Source organism: Saccostrea echinata, unplaced genomic scaffold, assembly GCF_033153115.1.
Source record: "Saccostrea echinata isolate AGI-Se365-2 ecotype Australia unplaced genomic scaffold, CSIRO_AGI_Sech_v1 ptg000024l, whole genome shotgun sequence".
NCBI lineage: Eukaryota > Metazoa > Mollusca > Bivalvia > Ostreida > Ostreidae > Saccostrea > Saccostrea echinata.
The window spans coordinates 283,475-303,920 of record NW_026889773.1 but is presented as its reverse complement, the minus strand read 5'-3'; the positions used below and the strand labels follow the sequence as shown (position 1 = coordinate 303,920).

Genomic DNA, 20,446 nt, shown 5'->3' with positions numbered 1-20,446 from the left:
ATGAAACAAACATGGAGATCAGTTTTGTGTTTTGAAGATGAAAGGTAAGGAACATTAAATGAATTGAAGTGTGCAAAAGTATTCATACTAATCTCGAGTTTTACAACAACAAATATAAACAAAATCCATTACCTTAATATTCCATTTATAAGTTTCTGAAAGTTTGTTAAGTTATAAATACTGAGTACGGTTGGTCTTGTTTTCTTGATCACCACTGCTTTTCAGACCCATAAAACTTAACCATGTTTTTCCAAAAGAATAGAATATTTGTTTTAAATTCTGCTTTTCCATAAATTAAAGATTTGCATGCATGCTACTTTTTTAACAAGTTAATCTACTGCTCCATTTCTGAAAACTATGTCAAAGGAACTATACATTGTTTTCGATTCCAAATAAAAAGTCTCTACAATGAGAAAGTGAGGAATCTAAGATTGTCATGTGAAGATAAATGATCGAAATTTTAGTTTCCCTTTTCAGTAATTTTGGCTCTTTAAATTCTGTAAATTCTAAATTTACAAACTGCCATTTTTAATAATCCTACCTTAATTCGTGTGAATTAAGTTAACCAGTGCCAGGTATCATTGCTTGTACGAGTGTTTTGTCATTTTAAAAAAAATCTTTAGAAGGGGGGGGGGTTATTATAAGCAAGCGTTTTGTCAACAAGTTAATGTCACCTAAAAACCTGAAAGGCTCATAGAAATGAACATGGTATAAACATATGTTTTCCGTACTTATCATTTCCCCTTCTTCAGTGACAGTTTTTCCTCAATTACACGTTTTTAAGTAGTCAAATGAGATCTATCATTTATCTATTTATGTCTTTTCCTATTAATGTTCGTGTATGTCCTATCTGTTTACATCTACATGTAAGTACAGATACTAGCATTAAAATTCTTTGTTAAATGTCTTTTTTTATCTAAGATTATTTATTTTTCATTAATGAAAACAACGTTTAGTAAATATACAGTGAATACTTACATATTGAGACGTAAAAGTCAAGACCTTTCATCATTTCCGCCATTCCTATGCGCATGCATCATTGCGCATCGGAAATATCCTGTTTGGATGCGCGCGCATCAGCGCGCGTCTAAAATATCAAATGTGTGTTTTGGCAGACGATAAAAGTGTGTGATGGTGTAACACAATTTCACATCTTACTATTCTTCTGAGGACTTTCACCAAATTTCACCACGTGATGTAGCTCGATATTTTGTGACGATACAAGCAATTTTTTTCCGAGGACGTGGAAAAAGTCCTCGGAAGAAATTTACGTCCTCGGAGTAAAGGTGTTTTTTCACACCATAGTCCTCGGGAGATCGGTGAAACCAACACACACACACACACACACACACACACACACACACACACACATATATATATATATATATATATATATATATATATATATATATATATATATATATATATATATATATATATATATATATACCCCTCTTTTGAAAAAAAAAATACTTATAGCATCCAATTTAGGTCACTTTTTGTGAAAATTGAGCATTTTTGCCAATTTCTTATGTTAATCGTAATCAATTTTGCATTTACTGTACACACGTATTTGTTAATTTTTTTATGCAATATAAACATTACCTATATTAAACAAACGTGGACTTTGTGAGAAATATATTTGTTGAATTTTTATCCGTCGTTATATAGGCATATGGCTCTGCTTATCCCTCCATTTTCTTTACAAATTAACCTACCTTTGTTATTTTAATTGCAGAAAAAATGAAAGATTACGAAGAACAAATAAAACAACTTACCAGAGAAAACGATGACAAAATTGGTATTTATTAATTTCTTTTGTGAAAATACTAAAATTAAATTTCTCATCATACACACTCTTTCATTTGTAAGCTCTACTTACATGACCGCAGGAGGGCTTATGTGCTGTTAAAATGTCCATCAATCAGTATTTATTACGTCCAACAATTTTTGTTCATTTATAATAAACGGTATTACCATGTTCATATTTTAATTAAATCTTTAATCTACACGTGGATAAATAATATGATACTTATAATTATCCTTTGATAATTCCTACGATGTGTAATGTATATTGAAATTATTTTTGCTCATGTAATGAAAAAAGGACAATTTTTTCCAATGTAGATGAAAATGGCCGTTTAATGCAAAGAATTCTAGATCTGGAAAGAGCTGAAGAGGAACTGCGAGGTTAGTAGACATTTTATTTCCTCAATTTCTATTGCATTCTTTGGTAAAAAATTGGTGTAGATCTTCCACGTATATTATGTGTGCATTGTATAACATTAGATCAGAAACAAATAGAATCTATAATATTATATTAATCTTTTATTTTTAGAAATGAAGACCAAGGCATATGAAGGTATAAAGATGAAATGAACATTTTCAATAACATTTATAGCTGATGCATATATCGGAGAATTTTTGAGATGGGGAGTTTTTTTTAAATCTATTTGAACTACATGTAGCAGATAAAACAAGTCCATTTTTCTTAACTTTAAAACATACTGGATATGTATATGGTCTTTAAGATAAATTATGTTTTTGTTGATGAATCAATCAGTAGTAATGCAAATGAAATTTTACATTTCGTTGTGGATATAAATTCTTGGGTCTCTTCATACTTTGAAAAACAACGAAAATTAAACCCCCACGAAAATAAGTCATTTTACCATAATCTCTATGGTGATAAAAGGGTAATAGGACATTCTATCAAATGCTTCAAAAGTAGTCATAATAATTAATACGTAGATTTGTTATACTTGCAAACTACTAAAGGAATATATAAAAAAAATAATTCAAGGACTATTTTTAATAAATCAGTGAAATGACGGAAAGTTTCGGGTATATATTAGGAAATCATATCTGATTTGCTAAAAACTATCATGCTCTTGGAATATTAAATAAGTGTTCTAAAATTTTATATTACAGAATTGAAGGATTAATCAGAAATATTATGTTTAAAGCGTGGGAATCATGGAAATAAATTCCTAGTGCTTCTCTTAATTCAAATGTGAAATTTTTTTTATGACTTATTCAAATGAATTTGTTTAAACAGCTAATAACGTATATCCTCTATTGGTTTTTTTTTTATTTCGAAGCAACTGTATTTATTTACATTTGATAATATGCAAATACACTAAATTAGTGAAATTAAAGATCTACCAGTCTTACGGGGTTTTCATTTTCTTTTTTACAGAGGAAGTTTTTAGAGAGGATGAAATAGAAAAACTGAAACAAGAAGTCCAATCTTTAAATGGTATATATCTCCTCAGGGGACAACCAATTTTTTGAATGTCCGTTATAATAATAAGAAGAAAGTAAGCAATTATGATATATTTTAGGAACAAATAACAGGTAAACAATAAACTTAAACACACACTTATATTTCTTTACCTTACTTTCGACAAATGAGCTTAAATGCGATTTTTAAAATATACATATATACTTAACAGATACTCTCAGCCAAGAGAGAAACATCGGAGAAGAAAGGTTAACAGAAATGCAGAAGATGAAGGAGGATTTACTTAGTCATGAAAGAACAGAAGAAAGTCTTCAAAGTACGTTTTCGCTTTAAATGATGACTTCTTTTCTAAATGATATTTTCACTAACTTTAGAAATTAAGATTTTTATGTCTCATTTTATCTACTACTATAAAGTAAAAAAGAGTCTGACATTTGGCATTTGCATGTTGTTCTCTCTCCTGGTCTTTTACTCATAATTTGGATCTTCAAAATGTTTTGAACCATATCGAATTACAAAATCTTAAGGGTTGAGTTCATTTGAATGCCATAGGAATACGGATCATAAGTAGTTATTTTCTTCTTCAATAATTAACCATAACTAAAAGTGAAAGTTCTTTGATGAAGAAAAAAGCTTTATAGTTTTCTTATCTTCTAAGTCCATTATATTTTTTAGAGAGACTAGAGGAAGCCAATGGAGAGATGGATAATTTGAAAAGACAAACTGAAAAACAATGTGGTGAGGAATTTCATATTATCATTATGATAGAAATATTATAGATATTATCATAGAAATAATCAATGTGACTTAAATGAAACTACTTCAAGTAGATGATTAAGATGTATAGTTATCAATGGGGAAAGCTGCTAGTAAATTGAATGTTTTAAGATAGACTCATTTAATCCTCTCGGAATATCTGATTGATTGTTTGTATGATGTTTTACATCCCATTCGAGAATTTTTCACTCATATAGAGATGTCACCGTATGCCGGTGAAGGGCTTCAAATTATGACCTCAGGCCATGGAGTAGTGAGGGTTCTTTATCGTGCCAACGCTTATCTGTGACACGGGACCTCGGTTTTTAGGGTCTCATCCGAAAGACCCCTGATTTTCACTCCTAGTGCTGGGCGCTTGGCAAAGGAACAGCCACTACCCATATTTACGTCTTAGGTTTGACGCAGCGCGGCGAATGAGAATCGAATCCGGGCCTCCCGAAGCGATCGGAATATCTATTGTCCATCAATAGTATATCTTTTTCCAATTGTTGTTTTTCAAAAATAGATTGGTATGTCCTATCATGTATAATAATGGATCTTTTGTTTCACAAATTGGTATAATTTAATGGTGGACGGCATCATGAACGTAAGAAAAATATCAAGAGAGTCCAAAGTAACAGTATATTCTAATATATAAATTTTTTGATTGACATCTTCCTTAAAAGATTTATAGAGTGCTACATGGTGCTCCGACATTTCCCAAGAACTGGAACATTTTGCCCCTATGCACTTTTAAACTGAAAATATACGTATAATACCTATCATGTCACAAAGGAACATATCTGGTATTCACATTAACTATATGTAGCTAATGATAAGAAAAAATAAATTTTGAAATAACATTATTTTTTATGCATGTTGAACATTGTTACGTTTTTTAATACGAATGAATTGACATTTGTATTCAAAAAAATTTTAATTCGTTTCTGAACAGTAATATATATATATATATATATATATATATATATATATATATATATATATATATATATATATATATATATATATATATATATATATATATATATCCCATGTTTACCCCTTTATCCCGTGGATTTGACTCATTGGATAATTTTTTTCATAATCCACAGTTAAGTGCAGTTGTGACGTCACAATGGTTTTTGCGTTAGAGTAATGAAGTAAAATAAAGTGGAGTCCTATATAAAACAATGTAAAACATTGGTTGTGAAGTATTAAACATGGGATAAAAAGAATCTCCCATGTCTCCCATCTCCCACTCGTTGTGTGTTTTTATCCCCTCGCCAAGGCTCGGGCATAAAAAAAAAACACACAACTCGTTGGATAAAAATCATATCCAACAACAAATCATGGGAGATCCTATATATATATATATATATATATAGAGAGAGAGAGAGAGAGAGAGAGAGAGAGAGATTTATTGTTTTGTTGTTGATTACAGCAGACAATAGCGGCATTCTTCACAAATTTTTGGATGGGGAGAAGGCTGCAGAAAATTTTAAAGGTTTGAATTTATACTTGAATGAACTTGAACTCTGTACACTCAATTCAAATTTAAAAGGTTTTGTTTTCAGTTTCCCATATTGTCGGATATCTCTTTGTGTACGTAATTAACAATGAGTCTTTAATTTTCTTTCGAAAGCTGCTTTGGAAAAATTGAAAGAAGAGAAAGAGCAATTCGAAAGACAGTTCCATTTGACGAAAGGTTTGTTAAAAAACTAGGTAAAAGAGACCTGTGGACGGATATTTGCTTTTATGTCACTTGAGTCTTTCAGGTGATCTTGTGCTATCTCTTTTTTGTCTGTCGTTTTGCATCGTTCGTTGGTTGTAAACTTTTATACATTTTCAGGTTCTACTCTTGAACAACTGAATCAAATTAAACTAATTTTGGCAAAAAAATTCAAATGGTGAAGAGCTAAAAGAAATTTTGAATCTCATGGTCCCCCCCCCCCCCCCCCCCGGGCGTAGGGATGAGGCCAAAACAATCAAAATTAGTGCTTTCTTTAAAAAAAATTCCTTTTCTTTACTCCTTTGACATCAAGCTATCAATCTTTTGGCATAATTGAAATGAGTATTGAGGTTGCTACCATAATATTAAAATTTCTGGCCCCAGGGCAGGGTTCTAATAATCATATAGTGAAAAAGTGAAAAAGCTTAAATTCTTTAAAAATCTTCTTCTCTACCCCTGTTTATGTTGTAGATAAACTAGATGCATGGATATGATGAACAAGGGTGTATTTTCCAAAATTGTGAAATTTGTGATCCCAGGGTGAGGGGTTATGGAGTTGGAAAGGGGGGGGGGCTCCATTGTTTTTATTGTGAAAATGCATTATTTCTTTTAAAATCTACATACAAGAGAATAGTTATGATGAGCAATGGTGCTTCTTTCAAAATTGTGAATTTCATGGCCCCTGGGTCAGAGCTCTATAGAGATGGGATAGTGTAACGATGCGGTTTTCCACAAATGCATAGGTATCTTCAGTAAAAGGACCATTACTGTTTATAATTAAAACGTACGAAAACCTTCCTTCAGACTTATTTTTGTGAATATTTTTTCAACTTCGACTATCAAAACCTCATTATTGCGTTTGACTTTCGACTTGTCATGTACAATCATTAATTTTCCATGAGCTAAATTTGCGAACATATCGAATTAAGTGGGGTTACAACTACAAGGGTGCCATTTTCGATTTTATGAAAAAAAAAAATATGGGACACACTTAGCTAAACCTCTCCTGAGCTTTAATTGTTCCTGCAAACTGGTGAAAACAACTGACGAATCAATGCCAGAAAACTCTGCAACATCGTCCACTATTCACATAGGACTGGGATTATCAACTTTTGTCATTTTCTCACAACAACTTTTTTTTACCCCATATTAAGCGCGAAATTCGATAATAACATGCTATGACACACTCTTAAGCCACGTCAGACCTATAGGAGCTCCTGAATATAACTGCATATAATAGAATGTAATCTATGTAAACATTCTCCCAACTTGCAATTGTGTCTGTTAGCATGGCTCCAAGTAATGAAAAAAAATTGAATTTAAAATTTTACATCTCTGAAATTGTGTCTCTTATTACGTCATTTTAAAGATCAGTATGCTAGACAAACGAGATTCTGACGTCATTTTCGGAGTTATTACGACATAAAAATTACAAAGTGACATCACAATGTGTATATTTTTCTGATCTTTTCAATGATATAAAACTCATTAACTTTCCATTAAAAGGGTAATATTTTAACTTTCCTTTAAATGGTTAATATTTTATCAAGCAGTTCTCAGAAGTTTCTTGTAATGTTTTATTTATTTTAAAGAAAAACTTGATAAAAAAGAACATGATCTCTCAGTTGCAAATGAACAGCATGAAGGAGTAATATCAAAGAAAGATGAAGCTATTCGGAAGTTAACAGGTAAAGCCTACTAAAGAAAAAACACAATGTTTTTGCATTTGTTATCTCAGAATCTATAAGCATGCTTGAAGTCGATGACACACGAATTAGAGATATGTTATACACAGATTCAAAGCCAGGAAATTAGGATTTGGGCTAGTTATCAAATAGGATCTTAAAAATTGAATGATATGGAAATTTTTAACAGAAACGTTGCCAAATGTTTTTCTCTTTGCATTTATTTTTCTTTTCAAGAATTTTTTTCCTTTTGCATTTAAAGTTTTAATCTTTACTTCAGCTCAATCAAACCAAGAAAAAGAAAAGAACCAATAACAAATAAATAAATTGACGGATGATATTCGGCGTTTACGGGCCCAAATTATGCAAACAACAAGTATGTATATAGAGGATATTCAATGTTTTGTAGATGAATATGGAATTTATTTCACGAGTGGGACAGGATTTTTTGATATTTTCACGAGTGCGAAGCACGAGTGAAAATATCAAAAAATCCTGTCTTACAAGTGAAATAAATTCCATATCCATCTACAAAACATTGAATTTTCTGTTTATTACATTTTCTTAGATTTTTCCTTTGCCTCTGTCTTTTCGTAACACAGTGTCATAGGCTGTGACGTCATAGTTGAGCGCTTGAGACGTCATAGCTATAAGCGATTGCGAGATTGAAAAATTGTAAACATGGATTGATAACGACATATTTGGAAAAACTTTTGCAGTATACCTGGTAGCTATTAGTCTCTGTCAGGATGGCTCATTAACTCTATCTTATAACAGGCTTGGGATTTAAAAAAAAAAAAAAAAAAAAAAAAAAAAAAACTTTTCGAGAAGGGAAGGAAAATCGTAAGTTTTGCCGCACTTCTGATATTCTCACACTGTGAGAATACCATATTGATACCCTTTCACACTGTGTCAGAATATCAATTTTATTCAGTAAATGAATTATAGTATTTGACTGTTGAAAATGTAATAATTCAGCTGCCTATCTCCTTTTATCATTCATGGCTCAGCATCAATATAGTATGTTCGTATGTAATGTGTTTAATGAATTGCCGTATAATTTTCAGGTGAACTAGAAGGAAAGAAAATAGAAAATAAAACTTTTGAAACAGAACTCATCCGAATTAACCGTAAGTTATAACCATTAAAATGGTTGTATATTAGTATAAATGCTGAATACTTATATATAATGTGCTGAAAAAAGCGCTGGGATTTTAACCATTTTTTTTTTAAATATATATAAATACTTTAAACCGAGGCCATTTCGACTCACTGACCGTTGAGCATTCAGATAAGGACTTAAAGAAATTTAAAGTATTTTCTCTATTTAATATTGATGTAACGAAAACAGGAAAAGGAAATGGGTTTCAGGACGAATAAAATTACCATTATACATCTGTACATACATGTATATATGTCCGTATACTAGTGCACAAATTCTTTGATTATAAAAAAAAATACTAATGTATTTTTCTATATCATTTCTTATTGTCAGGAGAGTTGGAGGACATCAAGAAAGAAAAGACACAGCTTGATGCCCACATTCTTCAATTAAGTGGTAAGTCTGTTATATGTACTTATAATCCAAAATCAAATAGCATAAATTCATATGAATCAGAGGAAGAATTCTCTGTGAAATCGTACTTAATATATGAACTTGTACTTAATATATGAACTCGTACTTAATATATGACTGTATCAACAGGAGAAGTGAATAAGCGTGATACGAAGATATTGGAGCTAAACGCCAATATAGAAATGAAGGAGGCCGAAAAAACATATGCCAATGGTACAAATAAATTAACTTTAGTTTAAATAAAGTAATTGGGTATGTAAAGTTCATTTATCGACTGTCCTTTTAAAACTTAAAGCTTATTGGTTTTTTTTTTATTGGTTATCTCAAAGGACTTTGATAACTAGTGTCCTCACTTTTTAGTTCACCGAACCAAATTTCTGATCAATATTAATCCATCTGACGCCTATTGTCTGTTAACTTTTCACATTTTTTGATAAGCAAGGATTCAAATTTGTTCAAATCTTAGCCTTGGTATAGTTTTGGACAAAATTTTGTTATCAAAATTTTTCATGAGAATATATAGGCAAAAATCTTTTCTTTTTAAAAGTCATTTTAATTTACAAGGTATATTCAAGTAGTGAAGATTCAATTTTGTTCAAATCATGGCTCAAGGGACTAGGGTTGGCCACAATAAGGGATCAGAATTTCACATGGGAATGTTGAGGGAAAATCTGTTGAAGAAATTCTCAAGAACAACTGGACCTTGATCAGTAATATTAATTTGCTTATTAATATTAATATCCTCAGATAGTGCAGATTTAGATTCGTTCAAATCATGCCCACTTTGATAGAGTTGGGCAACAATAAGATTTTAAGGTTTTACATAAAAATATATAATAGGAAAAATATTTAATATTCATCCTCTCAAGAACATCAGGGCCATAATTAGTGATATTGATATACAAGCATCCTCAGAAAGTGCAAATTCCAATTTTCATAGTTCACTGCCCTGGGAAAGGATGGAGACACAATAGGAAAAAAAAACTTTAAAAATCTTCTAAAAAATATCAGATCCAGGATTAGTGATATTAATATTCTTGTTTGCTCAAATCTGACCCCAGGGGGTATATGGTGGGCCACAATGCAAGGTTAAAACTTATAGGAGAGAAAATCTTTTTGAATTATCTTCTTCTAAAAAACAGCAAGGACATTGTGACTCAGATGAGCGTTGTGGCCCATGGGCCTATTGTTGTCGAGTTACTGTTTAGAATGAAAGTATATGATGCTTTAAACAGTGAATAAAACAACTAATAATTAATAATTAAAGTAAACTGCATTGTAAGATTTTAAATTTCTTCATTGCTTCAGAAATGGTCACAAAAATATGCCGTCCATTAAGATGAATTGCCATGACGATACTTTTAATTAGCTATTATTATTATAGAATTTTTTTTTTCGTTTTGCAAAAGTAGTCGTGAACCTGTTCTTATTGTTCTCGAATTCAAATCATATGTATAGATAAGCTCGTTCTAAATATTCAAAAATAACTTTTAATTTGTAAAAGTTTATAGATTATTTTGTTCATTTGCTGTGCTGAAAGAAATATTGCATTTTAGAATGCATGAAGAAGACTGTTCAAAGTCAACAGGAAATGGCGTATCGAATTTCAAATTTACAGAGAGTAGAAATGGAGAAAAGTCAAGCAGAACAAGACAAGCAGTTTCTTTTAGGTAATTACGTTTTTTTATATATTCAAGTTCTAGGCTACATGTAAAAAAAAAAATTAAAGCGAAACTAATAACGAACAACGGTTGGTTTTTATTTAATTGGGAAAAGCCATGCTTAGAAAAACAAATAACTATATACCAAAATTTCGGGGACGGCACCGAATGGAAATATACGCAATCCTTTTTTTAGTTGCACTGTCATGCTTTACTGATTACACTCACTAGATTTACTGATTTATAATTTATAAATCATAAAACAAATTTGTCGTTATTTCTGACACTCATTTGGTTTATAACAGACAGATCGAAAGATACTGGCATTTTTTTATGCTCACTTGATCTATTCAGTCAGCAAAAAACAAGCTTGAATTAAAGTTAATATTGCTGAGTTTGGTTTTATTTTCAGTTAACGAAAAATATTCAGTAGTTTAGAAATATATGTTTTGTGGACACAGTGCATGCAATACAAATCTGTAAAAAATTTATGCTAAAAACTTAATTTCAGTTGAAAACACCCGTCTTCGTGCATGCCTGGAAGAATCAGGCTACTTACGCAATTATTTGCAGGAATACTATAAAGTTTTGCAAGACACACAGTTAGAGTTACAGAGGGAAACTGGTAAGTGTAACATGTGTGTCACTAATCTACATACAATACCAGTTGATCAAAGTGAAATGAAAGTAAAGTTTTAGTCGATTGCTTGTTCTGTCATTTGCAAAACATTGTAGGGTAATATATCTAACTTGTGTTGACAAAACAAAGCTAATTTTCTATGGAATGCTAATTCTATTGAAATTAATAGCAAGTATCACGAAGAATGTAATAAGAATAATTTGATTTCAACTGCATTTAAAGACAGAATAAAAAGTATACACCCACCCACCCACTCACACACACCCTCACACACACACACACACACACCCTCACTCACACACACACACACACACACACACACATATATATATATATATATATATATATATATATATATATATATATATATATCTATCTATCTATCTATCTATATATATATATATATATATATATATATATATATATATATATATATATATATATATATATATATATATATATATATATATATATATATATATATATGGTATAAAGAAACAGGTACATGTAAATTAACAAACGATACTGCAGTTTGGCATAAGATAAAAAAATTCTTTAAAAACGAATATAATCTATTATTATATTTGAAAGTAAATATCCTTAAATACCATTACTATATTTTATGTTCTAGAGAAAAACAGACATGTCAATGAGTTATTGTCGACTAATGGCCACCGTTTAGAGAATATGGCAGCAAATTTACGGAATTACCGTTCTGCAGCAGAGAACTACAGGAGATTGCTGGAAGAGAAAAAAGGTCAAAAGAAATCAATTTTCAATGTGAGATAGAAATATGCTTCAAATATCAAATATGATTTTTAAGTTCAATTAAATATAAACATTAATTTACTACTTATTTTTAAAGAATGTGTACATGGGCTCCAACAGCAGGTAGATCAGCTAACTTGTAAGTAAAATATGGAATGCTGAAATACACATGTAGATTTTTTTGTGGTGTATTTTCTGGTTCAGAATGGTTTCGAAGGGAATTTTTTTAAACTGTCCTCAGTTGCTTTTCAGACTCACTTTTTACAAGTCTATTGAAATTTATTGATTGTATGTTTTATACGTCCCATTCGCGAATTTTGCACTGATATAGAGATGTCACCATATACCGTTGAAGGGCTTCAAATTTTAACCTATATTTGGCACTCAGGACCATTGAGAAGTGAGGAATCTTCATTGTGCGAACGTCTACAGTGACAAGGGAGATCTTTTTTTTAGGTCTGATACGAAAGACTCGCACTTGGCTTGGCGAAGGGACAGTAGTTTTTTAACGACTTAGGTCTGTAGTGACCGGGGCTTGAACCAATGACCTTCCGATTACGGAGCGAGCGCTCTGCTGACTAAGCTACGTAACAATCACAAGTCTTCCGAGAAAGTTGTCATCAGCAAATATTTAAGAGCCATCTCTGTAATGACTTGAATATATATATATATATATATATATATATATATATATATATATATATATATATATATATATATATATATATATATATATATATATATACTGTGGCACACATAGTTTCAAAATTTCTCCAAGCTCTCTATGATAAAAGTCTTTGATACCATAAACTCAAATCAGGCAAAAAATGGTTGCTATGTGTCATGGTTACCATGGCAGCATACCTTAAATTCTGAAAATTGGCATTTTTGAACATATTTATAGTGCCATGGTTAACATTTGCAGCAATGCAGACACGTGACAATGACTGCTTCCAAAAGTTGAAGGTTTAATGTCGTAAATGCATGATAAACGTATTTTGGAAATCAACTCTTACATACGATACTGAGAAAACAAAGTCTTCGAAAAATAATTTTATTCATTACCTCACCAGTGAGCTTTTCTGATTGAAGGTTGTCCCACGTCCGTCTGTCGTGTCTCGTCCGTCGTCTATAAACTGTTCACATTTTTGACGTCTTCAACTAAATTTGTTTCAAAGCATCCTTGGATGAAGGGGATTTAAGTTTAGAAAAAAGGAAACTTGTGTGAAAGTTTCATTACATAATGTACCTTCAAGTTTGTTCAAATCATAGGCTAGGGCGGGGCCACAATAGGTGTTTAAAGTTTTACATAGGAATATATAGGGAAAATATTCAAAGAATTTTCTTCTCAAAAACAACAATGCTATGATTAGTCTTATTTATTTGGCAGTATCCACTGGTAGTGAAAATTCAAATTTGTTGAAATCATGACCCCGGGCATAGGATTGGGCAACATTAGGCGATCAAAGTTTACTTAGAAATATATAGGAAAAACTCTAACAATTTCTTCTCAAGAACAGCAAAGCCATGATTAGTCTTTTTTAAGGTCACCTGAGTCACTCAGGTGACCTACTGCTATTTTTTTTTCGTCCGTGGTCGTGAGACGTGCGTCGTGTGTTAACATTTGTACATTTTCAGTTTCTTCTCTGAAAAGGATGAACCAATTTTAACCAATTTTGGCATATATACTGAAACGCAAAAGAAACGCAACATGCTATTTTAGGGGAAAATATTACATATAGGATATAATTTTGTATCTAAAAAGTAAGTACATCTTCAACTTCGTAAATATCGGTAATTTAACGGTTGAGTGATTCTCATACCATTACCGGAAGTTACGTTTGAGTCCGCTTAACAGAAATAAAAAGTTGCATGTTTAAAAAAACATTTGGCAATAATATAGGGTTTTAAGGATTTGTATCTGTTCATCACAAGTAATGCAGCAATGTTCCGAAAAATAAATTCTCTTTTGTTCTCCGTAAGCGATGCCAAGGCTTCCTAAAAAAGACAAAAGTACCATACGCATTTCCATTGCTCTAGCTGGAAAATCTCAAAATAAAGATGATGGAGAGTTGCAGTTGCAAATATGCACCACATCACGCCTCAACAGGATGTTACGTATCATAAGCATGAATGATAGTCATTGGACAGGAAGTCCAAGGGTTACTACACTGCGCTTGGCTAGAGAAAATTCGACCTCATCATCTGAAAAACAGGCATTTAAAAATGGCAAAGAATATTTCTTTCGCTCAGATCTCGAGATTGATGAACCCAATGCATCGTAGAAATCAAGCTGCAACTGTTGTACATGGCAGTCTTTCACGCTGTAATTGAATGGCCGGGTTGGGGTGTTTTAACATTCATGTGTTACTTTCTAAAGTTAAAACATAGTAATTTGAAATTTTTATCAAATCTGTGATGTTTTTAAATCGAGTTTTACCTTACTGTATTGATGTTTGAAAATCATCAGATAAAAAAATCAAATATTTGTAGATCACTGCTTGTTGCGTTTCTTTTGCGTTCAGTATAGCATCTATGGGTGAAGGGGAACAAAAATTGTGAAATTCATGGCCCCTGACTTCTGGCATCAAGCAGTCAAGCAATTAGCATGATTGTAATAAGCATTGAGCCCTCTACCAAAATTGTGAAATTCTTGGCCCCAGGATCAGGTCTCTGATGCTAGGGTTGGGCTCTGTTGAATATATAGTGAAAATGCATTATTTCTTGAAAAATCTTCTCCTCTGCTCCTGGGTATTTAGCAAACAAACTAAATGCATAGTTATGATGAGCAAGGATGCCTCTTCCAAAATTGTGAATTTCATGGCCCCTGGGTCAGGGGTTCTGGGCTAAAGACCAAAAACTGAGAACAGACTTACATGTAAGTCAAAATTTCAAATCAATATATTTTTTTGATAATTTTGATAATGTGTTAGGAATTTGTGTTTTAAACATATCTGCAATTTTTTTAAGCACATGTGTTAAATAGAACTTAAGATATTCAAAATCAAAATTTTGACTTAAGTCTAGTCCTAGTTTATGGTCTTGAGACCTGGTTTTAAGATGAGCAAGGTGCCTCTTCCAAAATTGTGAATTTCGTGGCCCCCTAGGCCTCGGTCAAGGGTTCTTGTGTTTGGGCGGGACTCTAATGATTATACAGTGAAAATGCATTAATGTTTTGATAAATCTTCTCTGCTCCTGGGTATTAAGCTGAATTAAGTACATAGTTATGATGAGGAAGGTTGTCTCTTTCATAATTGTGAAAGGTGTGCACCCAAGGTCAAGGATTCTGGCGGGGGCTTATTTAATACATACTGAAAATAAATTAATGCTTTGAAAATCTTCTCCTCTGCTCCTTGGTATTAAGCACACAAACTAAATGCATAGTTATAATGAAGAAGGGTGCCTCTTCCAAAATTATGAATTTCATGGCTCCTTGGTCAGGGGTTGGTATTTTGGTGGGGCTCTATTGAGTCTATAGCAAAAATGCATTAATACTTTGAAAATCCTCTCCTCTGCCCCTGAGTAATAAGCAAACAGATTAAATGGAATAATATGAAATACAAATTTTTAAATATAAATATAAGTAAATGTGCCTTTTCTCTGCTCCTGTGTACCTAGGAGGCAAACAGAGTAAAAATTGCAAAGTGAAGCAAATAAGAGTTACTCCCCTTTGCTAAATTGTTTTAAATCAAGAAATCCTTGTATATAATTTAATTAGCAGTTTATTTGATTGATTGAGAATACAAGAAAGAATATAAAATATATTGAAACAAAATTAATATGATGTTTGGTTTAAACAAGCAAAGCAAGCTCAAAGTAGGATTTTTGCTTGGAAAGCAATATAAAAGATTGATATAAAGTTTATTTATGTAGGAAAGGGCCAATTGTATTTATGTTGTGTCTTTTAGGCTAATGATGAATTATTGTCAGGTAAAGTCATGGTGATCAGAGTTTGGTTGGCAGGAGTCTGCATAAAGTTGTATTATACTTTATCGAAGTGAACGAGTAATAAGAGAGATAGGGTGACTAGTAGACATGTTTTAGTTAGTGAATACTGGCAAATAGCCACGTTGTATAGCCTAGTCTTTCTTTGTGTACTTAATTGTAGCACTAGGCAACACATATCTGTATATATTGAATATTTTACACACTAGGAAAGTGTCCATTGTATTTGTATATTTTGCATTCAATATCATTCCTGTAAGACTTGGGAAAACCAAGTACGATCCAAAGAAGATCAAGGTATTTTAACAGAATTTTGAAATTCTTGGGCAAAAGAGCTTCATCTGTCAGTTAAATTTGTTTTAAACTTCTATGGATCCTTTACAGTGTTGTATTATACTCAAGTGACCTTTAAGACCCTTGGGCCTCTTGTTTAGTTATTTTTTGAATAATATTTGCAATACCTCAATACTTAAGGTCAAATATTTTCTGTTTTGGTGACTGAGTTTGATCATGTGACACTATACATTTATTGACTGGGTTCAAGGGCAACATGCGTTTTGTCGGACCCAAGAACCAAACTGTTTAACAGTTTGGTTCGAGAGGCCGACAAAACGCATTTTGCCCGAGAGCACAGTCAATAAATGTTTAGTTATACCTTTTATTTATTTTTGTTATACATGTATCTTTTGCTGGCTTCCATACCAACGAATGCAAATAAGATTTTGCTGATCCCGTCCACAGTGTGACGTAAGCGGTCTAATAGCTCGTCCACAGGTCCAATACCTCACTCTGCGGTCAAACATTGATTTTTTTTTTTGAATGACCGCTCAGTAAAACATTAGAAATGTTAGACTTTTTAGTATAGATATATATATAGGAACTTATTTTTTAAAGATATAACAACTACATCATTAAGGAATATTATTGAGTATTTTTCAGCATTTAAAATGCATTATACAAATGTACGCATGGCTACCACATATTTAGAGATATATTCTATAGAGTTTCTTTATAGCATTAGTGCAAACAAGTGTAATGTTTTTGTGAGTGTGGTTTGTTTCATTTACTTAGTCTATATAAAGGCTCAATAAAGATTCAAAGTTGCTGAAAATATTGATTTTTCAAACTGTTCCATTTGTTACCATGGCAACCAAGACACATAGCAACTACATTTTTGATATATATTTCTGGTGTAGAGTTGTGATAATGGGCAAGCTCATCAAAATCGTTGACCAAAAAAAAAACTTTCAAGTATTTACAGAGAATAACCCTTAAAGCATTGCATTCTTAAATAAGTTGACTGGTGCTGACAACAAGTGTCCTGTGGCTTAACTTTAACACATTAGGATGATGAAAAAATGATTTTACTTGGATGGAAATTCACTCATATCCGCTTTTATAAATTATCAAATGGTCATTGATAGAGAAGACCTGTTTAAATTAATTCATCATATATGAATACAAAAACTGCGAAAATATCTGTGCAAATACTAGTATGTTTCTGTAAACAGTATCAAGTTATGTTCAAGAGGTGTTTTTTTAACTTTTAAAAACCTATGGTCAGTGTAGTTTCATTGAATAGTATGAGAAAATGCCGTATAAAACGTACACAATCACATCTTGTACTGTTTTGAAACAGACTATATATAAATGCTAAAAATTACACGTTATTACACGCATAAAGATATGCATGGATATAAATTTCGAGTAAAAATTTATATCTCCACTTCTCTTCTTCATATTGAAGATAATATTTCTACTCTTATAGTTAAAAATGAAAAGTTAACAGAGGAACGTGACAAATATCACCAGGAAAGCTTTGAACTAAATGACAGATGCCAACGTTTGAATGAAGAGCTAGAACAGACAAGAAATGAAAGCAGAGAACTGAGGGAGCAAGTTGATGCTGCTGATGGTACAATTGAAAATAGATCATTCCCAAATCAAGGTCAGTAAAAATAGATCAATCCGAAATCAAGGTCAGTAAAAATAGATCAATCCCAAATTGAGATCAGTAAAAAATACCCCAATTAATGTTAGTAAAAATAGTTCAATCCCGAATTAAGAATTGTAAAAATAGATCAATCCCAAATCAAGGTTTGTAAAAATAGATCATTCCCAAATTCAAGGTCAGTAAAATTACAGAGTATCTTGCGTGGGAAATATGTTACTCACTACCTGTACAAAAACTATGGGTGTGCAAGGACCTATGGAATGAAAAGAAAATCTTTTGTATAGAATTAAACATATAAAAAATGTAAATTGTCTCTCTTTTTTCAATTTTTATATGGTATTTAAATGGTTATCTTCCTCATGCATAGCTCTGATCCTTCTACGTATTTGGCTCCAGTCTTTGGCACCTTTTTTCAGCTCTTTAAAGTCATTTGATTCAAATACAATCAAACCTCGTTATCTCGAACTTGATGGAACCGCGAAAAAAAACTTTGAGATATCCGAGGATTCGAGATATCGAGGATAAAATACTTTAAAAAAGCGGTTGGGACTTTCAAATAACTTCGACATATCAATGGCATTTGAAATATCAGTGTTCGAGATACCGAAGTTCAACTGTATTTCGGATTTCCAAAGTTTAGGAATGAGCATCACTGAAGAGACATAATTTGTCGAATGCACATCTGGTGAATCAAAATTGGTACCGTATATGATATACTTTAAACAAATATTGGAAGTAGGTTCGAGATGAGTTGACTGAGACAAGCTTATATGAGACTTCTCTGTCTAGCCGTCTTGTAGAAGTCAGCAATTGCATATGATCTCGATCTACTAAAGTATATCTTGATTAAAAGTAACTTATCAAGTTAAAGGTCACTGGCTGTAAAAATTACAATTTCGTTGTTTTAGTGAACCAGGGGATTTTTTATGAGGTAAAATTTTTTAGAACTTTCAATTAAGGCAGTTTTTATCACTGACAAAAAAATGGCTAAATTATAAATTGAGTTAATAATAGAACCCATAATTAGTATAAACACGTCAGTCAGCTATCGACTTAATGATAGATGAGCCTTAAAATGTTTCCCAAGTAACCTTTAGTCTACGGAATGACATACTCTCAGTTAAAAAGCAGAGTTAAAAAGTAGAGTCATTGCTATTTGCTAGTTTTTCCTTTTAGAAGCTACTTTCTGGTAATAACGCATGTAGTGAAAGGGAAGTAATATGTTTATAGATATTTTGATACTAATCTTACGCATCGAATGGAATGACTACCATCGATAAATATCACTGTTTTAGGGGGAAAATGTGATAGGATTTACTTGGTAAATCTTTTATTAATGCTAACAAGATAAAACTTTCTTGTTTCAGGTCATTTTCCAAATCTTTTTACTAGTACTCCAGCAAGTACAGGTAAGTGAATTGACTCTGTTTAATGAATTACAACTTTGCATTGTCCATTGCTAATGTTTAAGTTTGGTTTTGATAATTCTATTGCATTTTACAGGTCCTCCGAATGTAAGTTTTCAAGGCCCCGGATTTTTTGTACAAGGTATGTTTACTTTCATACAATCACGGTTACAGGACATAGTGCCCTTTTAAACATCTGCAAACAAATGTTTGGGTATTTCGACATTCCATCCTCATTTATGTATCTACTAGCTTTTGTTGTTTTGGTCGTGACTCTGCATGTAATTATCGACAAAGAACTAGGTTCACTTCATCCATAGAATAGCCCTCACCATATACCAATTAACTGACCAAGTCCCAATGTCCCCTTTCAAATATCAATATCAGGTAGAGACTTAGTCCTCTCATCTCCTATAAAAAAAAGTTTCCTATGAGAGTCCAGGTATTGGAAAACAGGCTTTGTGAAAGTGCCATGTGTTTTTTTTAATTTTGAAGAAAATGGGTGTATTTGAGCACCTTCAATAAAGAATTAAAATATGTGCCCACCCTGCGATCCAAAAAATAAAAGATGGATTATGATCTTCTGAAACAGTTCTTTCATTATATAAATAAACATGTTAGATCAGAGGTTGGAGTATAATTATACAAAATATTGAAAAACAGGTTATATCTGTGGCCATTTTAAGAAAAAAATTTCAGGATTTGAGGATAATGACGCAATTCATGATGCCATAATACATGGACTAGCGAGAAAATTACAAGTTTAATAGATATGCAGTCACCAAGAGTCCAAGTGAAATTTATTGTATTTTCAACTAAAACTGAGTGGTTTTGATTTTTTCATGAATTCACAGGGCCAAAAAAGGTCCCAAGTGAACCTTGTTCTTTCTTGACAGGCATGACATATATAATCAGTTTCATTACTGATGTCAGACCAGCCCAAGTTCTTCACATAACTTTACTAGTTTAAACGACATAAGTAAATTTTATTAAGAACGTTAACTTTAATTAAAAATGAATTCATTGTATATTCAATATTTCAAAATACTGACAAATACTTTTTGATAGTTAAAATGGTGATA

The 20,446-nt window shown here is 31.8% G+C and overlaps 2 protein-coding genes across 2 annotated transcripts; both read left to right on the top strand.

Annotated features, from left to right (window-relative positions):
• Positions 1-1,743: 1,743 nt before the first annotated feature.
• On the top strand, positions 1,744-9,229 carry LOC133191728 (involucrin-like). Its single transcript, XM_061327464.1, has 10 exons — positions 1,744-1,801; positions 2,128-2,190; positions 2,339-2,362; positions 3,200-3,259; positions 3,456-3,560; positions 3,920-3,982; positions 7,322-7,417; positions 8,482-8,544; positions 8,910-8,972; positions 9,120-9,229. Exons 1-10 carry the CDS (start codon positions 1,744-1,746, stop codon positions 9,227-9,229), a joined length of 705 nt encoding a protein of 234 aa, XP_061183448.1.
• Positions 9,230-10,550: 1,321 nt separating this feature from the next.
• Positions 10,551-19,375, top strand: LOC133191727 (uncharacterized). Its single transcript, XM_061327463.1, has 6 exons — positions 10,551-10,660; positions 11,163-11,276; positions 11,923-12,048; positions 12,157-12,198; positions 17,773-17,952; positions 19,326-19,375. The coding sequence occupies exons 1-6, from the start codon at positions 10,552-10,554 to the stop codon at positions 19,373-19,375; spliced, it is 621 nt and encodes a 206-aa protein (XP_061183447.1). The 5' UTR covers position 10,551.
• Positions 19,376-20,446: the final 1,071 nt, after the last annotated feature.

Excerpts from the sequence above, each read along its gene's own strand:
- LOC133191728 (XM_061327464.1), top strand. The coding sequence starts at position 1,744 with ATGAAAGATTACGAAGAACAAATAAAACAACTTACCAGAGAAAACGAT. Across the intron at positions 3,260-3,455 it reads AGAAGTCCAATCTTTAAATG|ATACTCTCAGCCAAGAGAGA; the intron begins GTATATATCTCC and ends TATACTTAACAG. Across the intron at positions 3,983-7,321 it reads ACAAACTGAAAAACAATGTG|AAAAACTTGATAAAAAAGAA; the intron begins GTGAGGAATTTC and ends TTTATTTTAAAG.
- LOC133191727 (XM_061327463.1), top strand. The coding sequence starts at position 10,552 with ATGAAGAAGACTGTTCAAAGTCAACAGGAAATGGCGTATCGAATTTCA. Across the intron at positions 12,199-17,772 it reads GCAGGTAGATCAGCTAACTT|TTAAAAATGAAAAGTTAACA; the intron begins GTAAGTAAAATA and ends CTACTCTTATAG. Across the intron at positions 17,953-19,325 it reads TAGATCATTCCCAAATCAAG|GTCATTTTCCAAATCTTTTT; the intron begins GTCAGTAAAAAT and ends TTCTTGTTTCAG.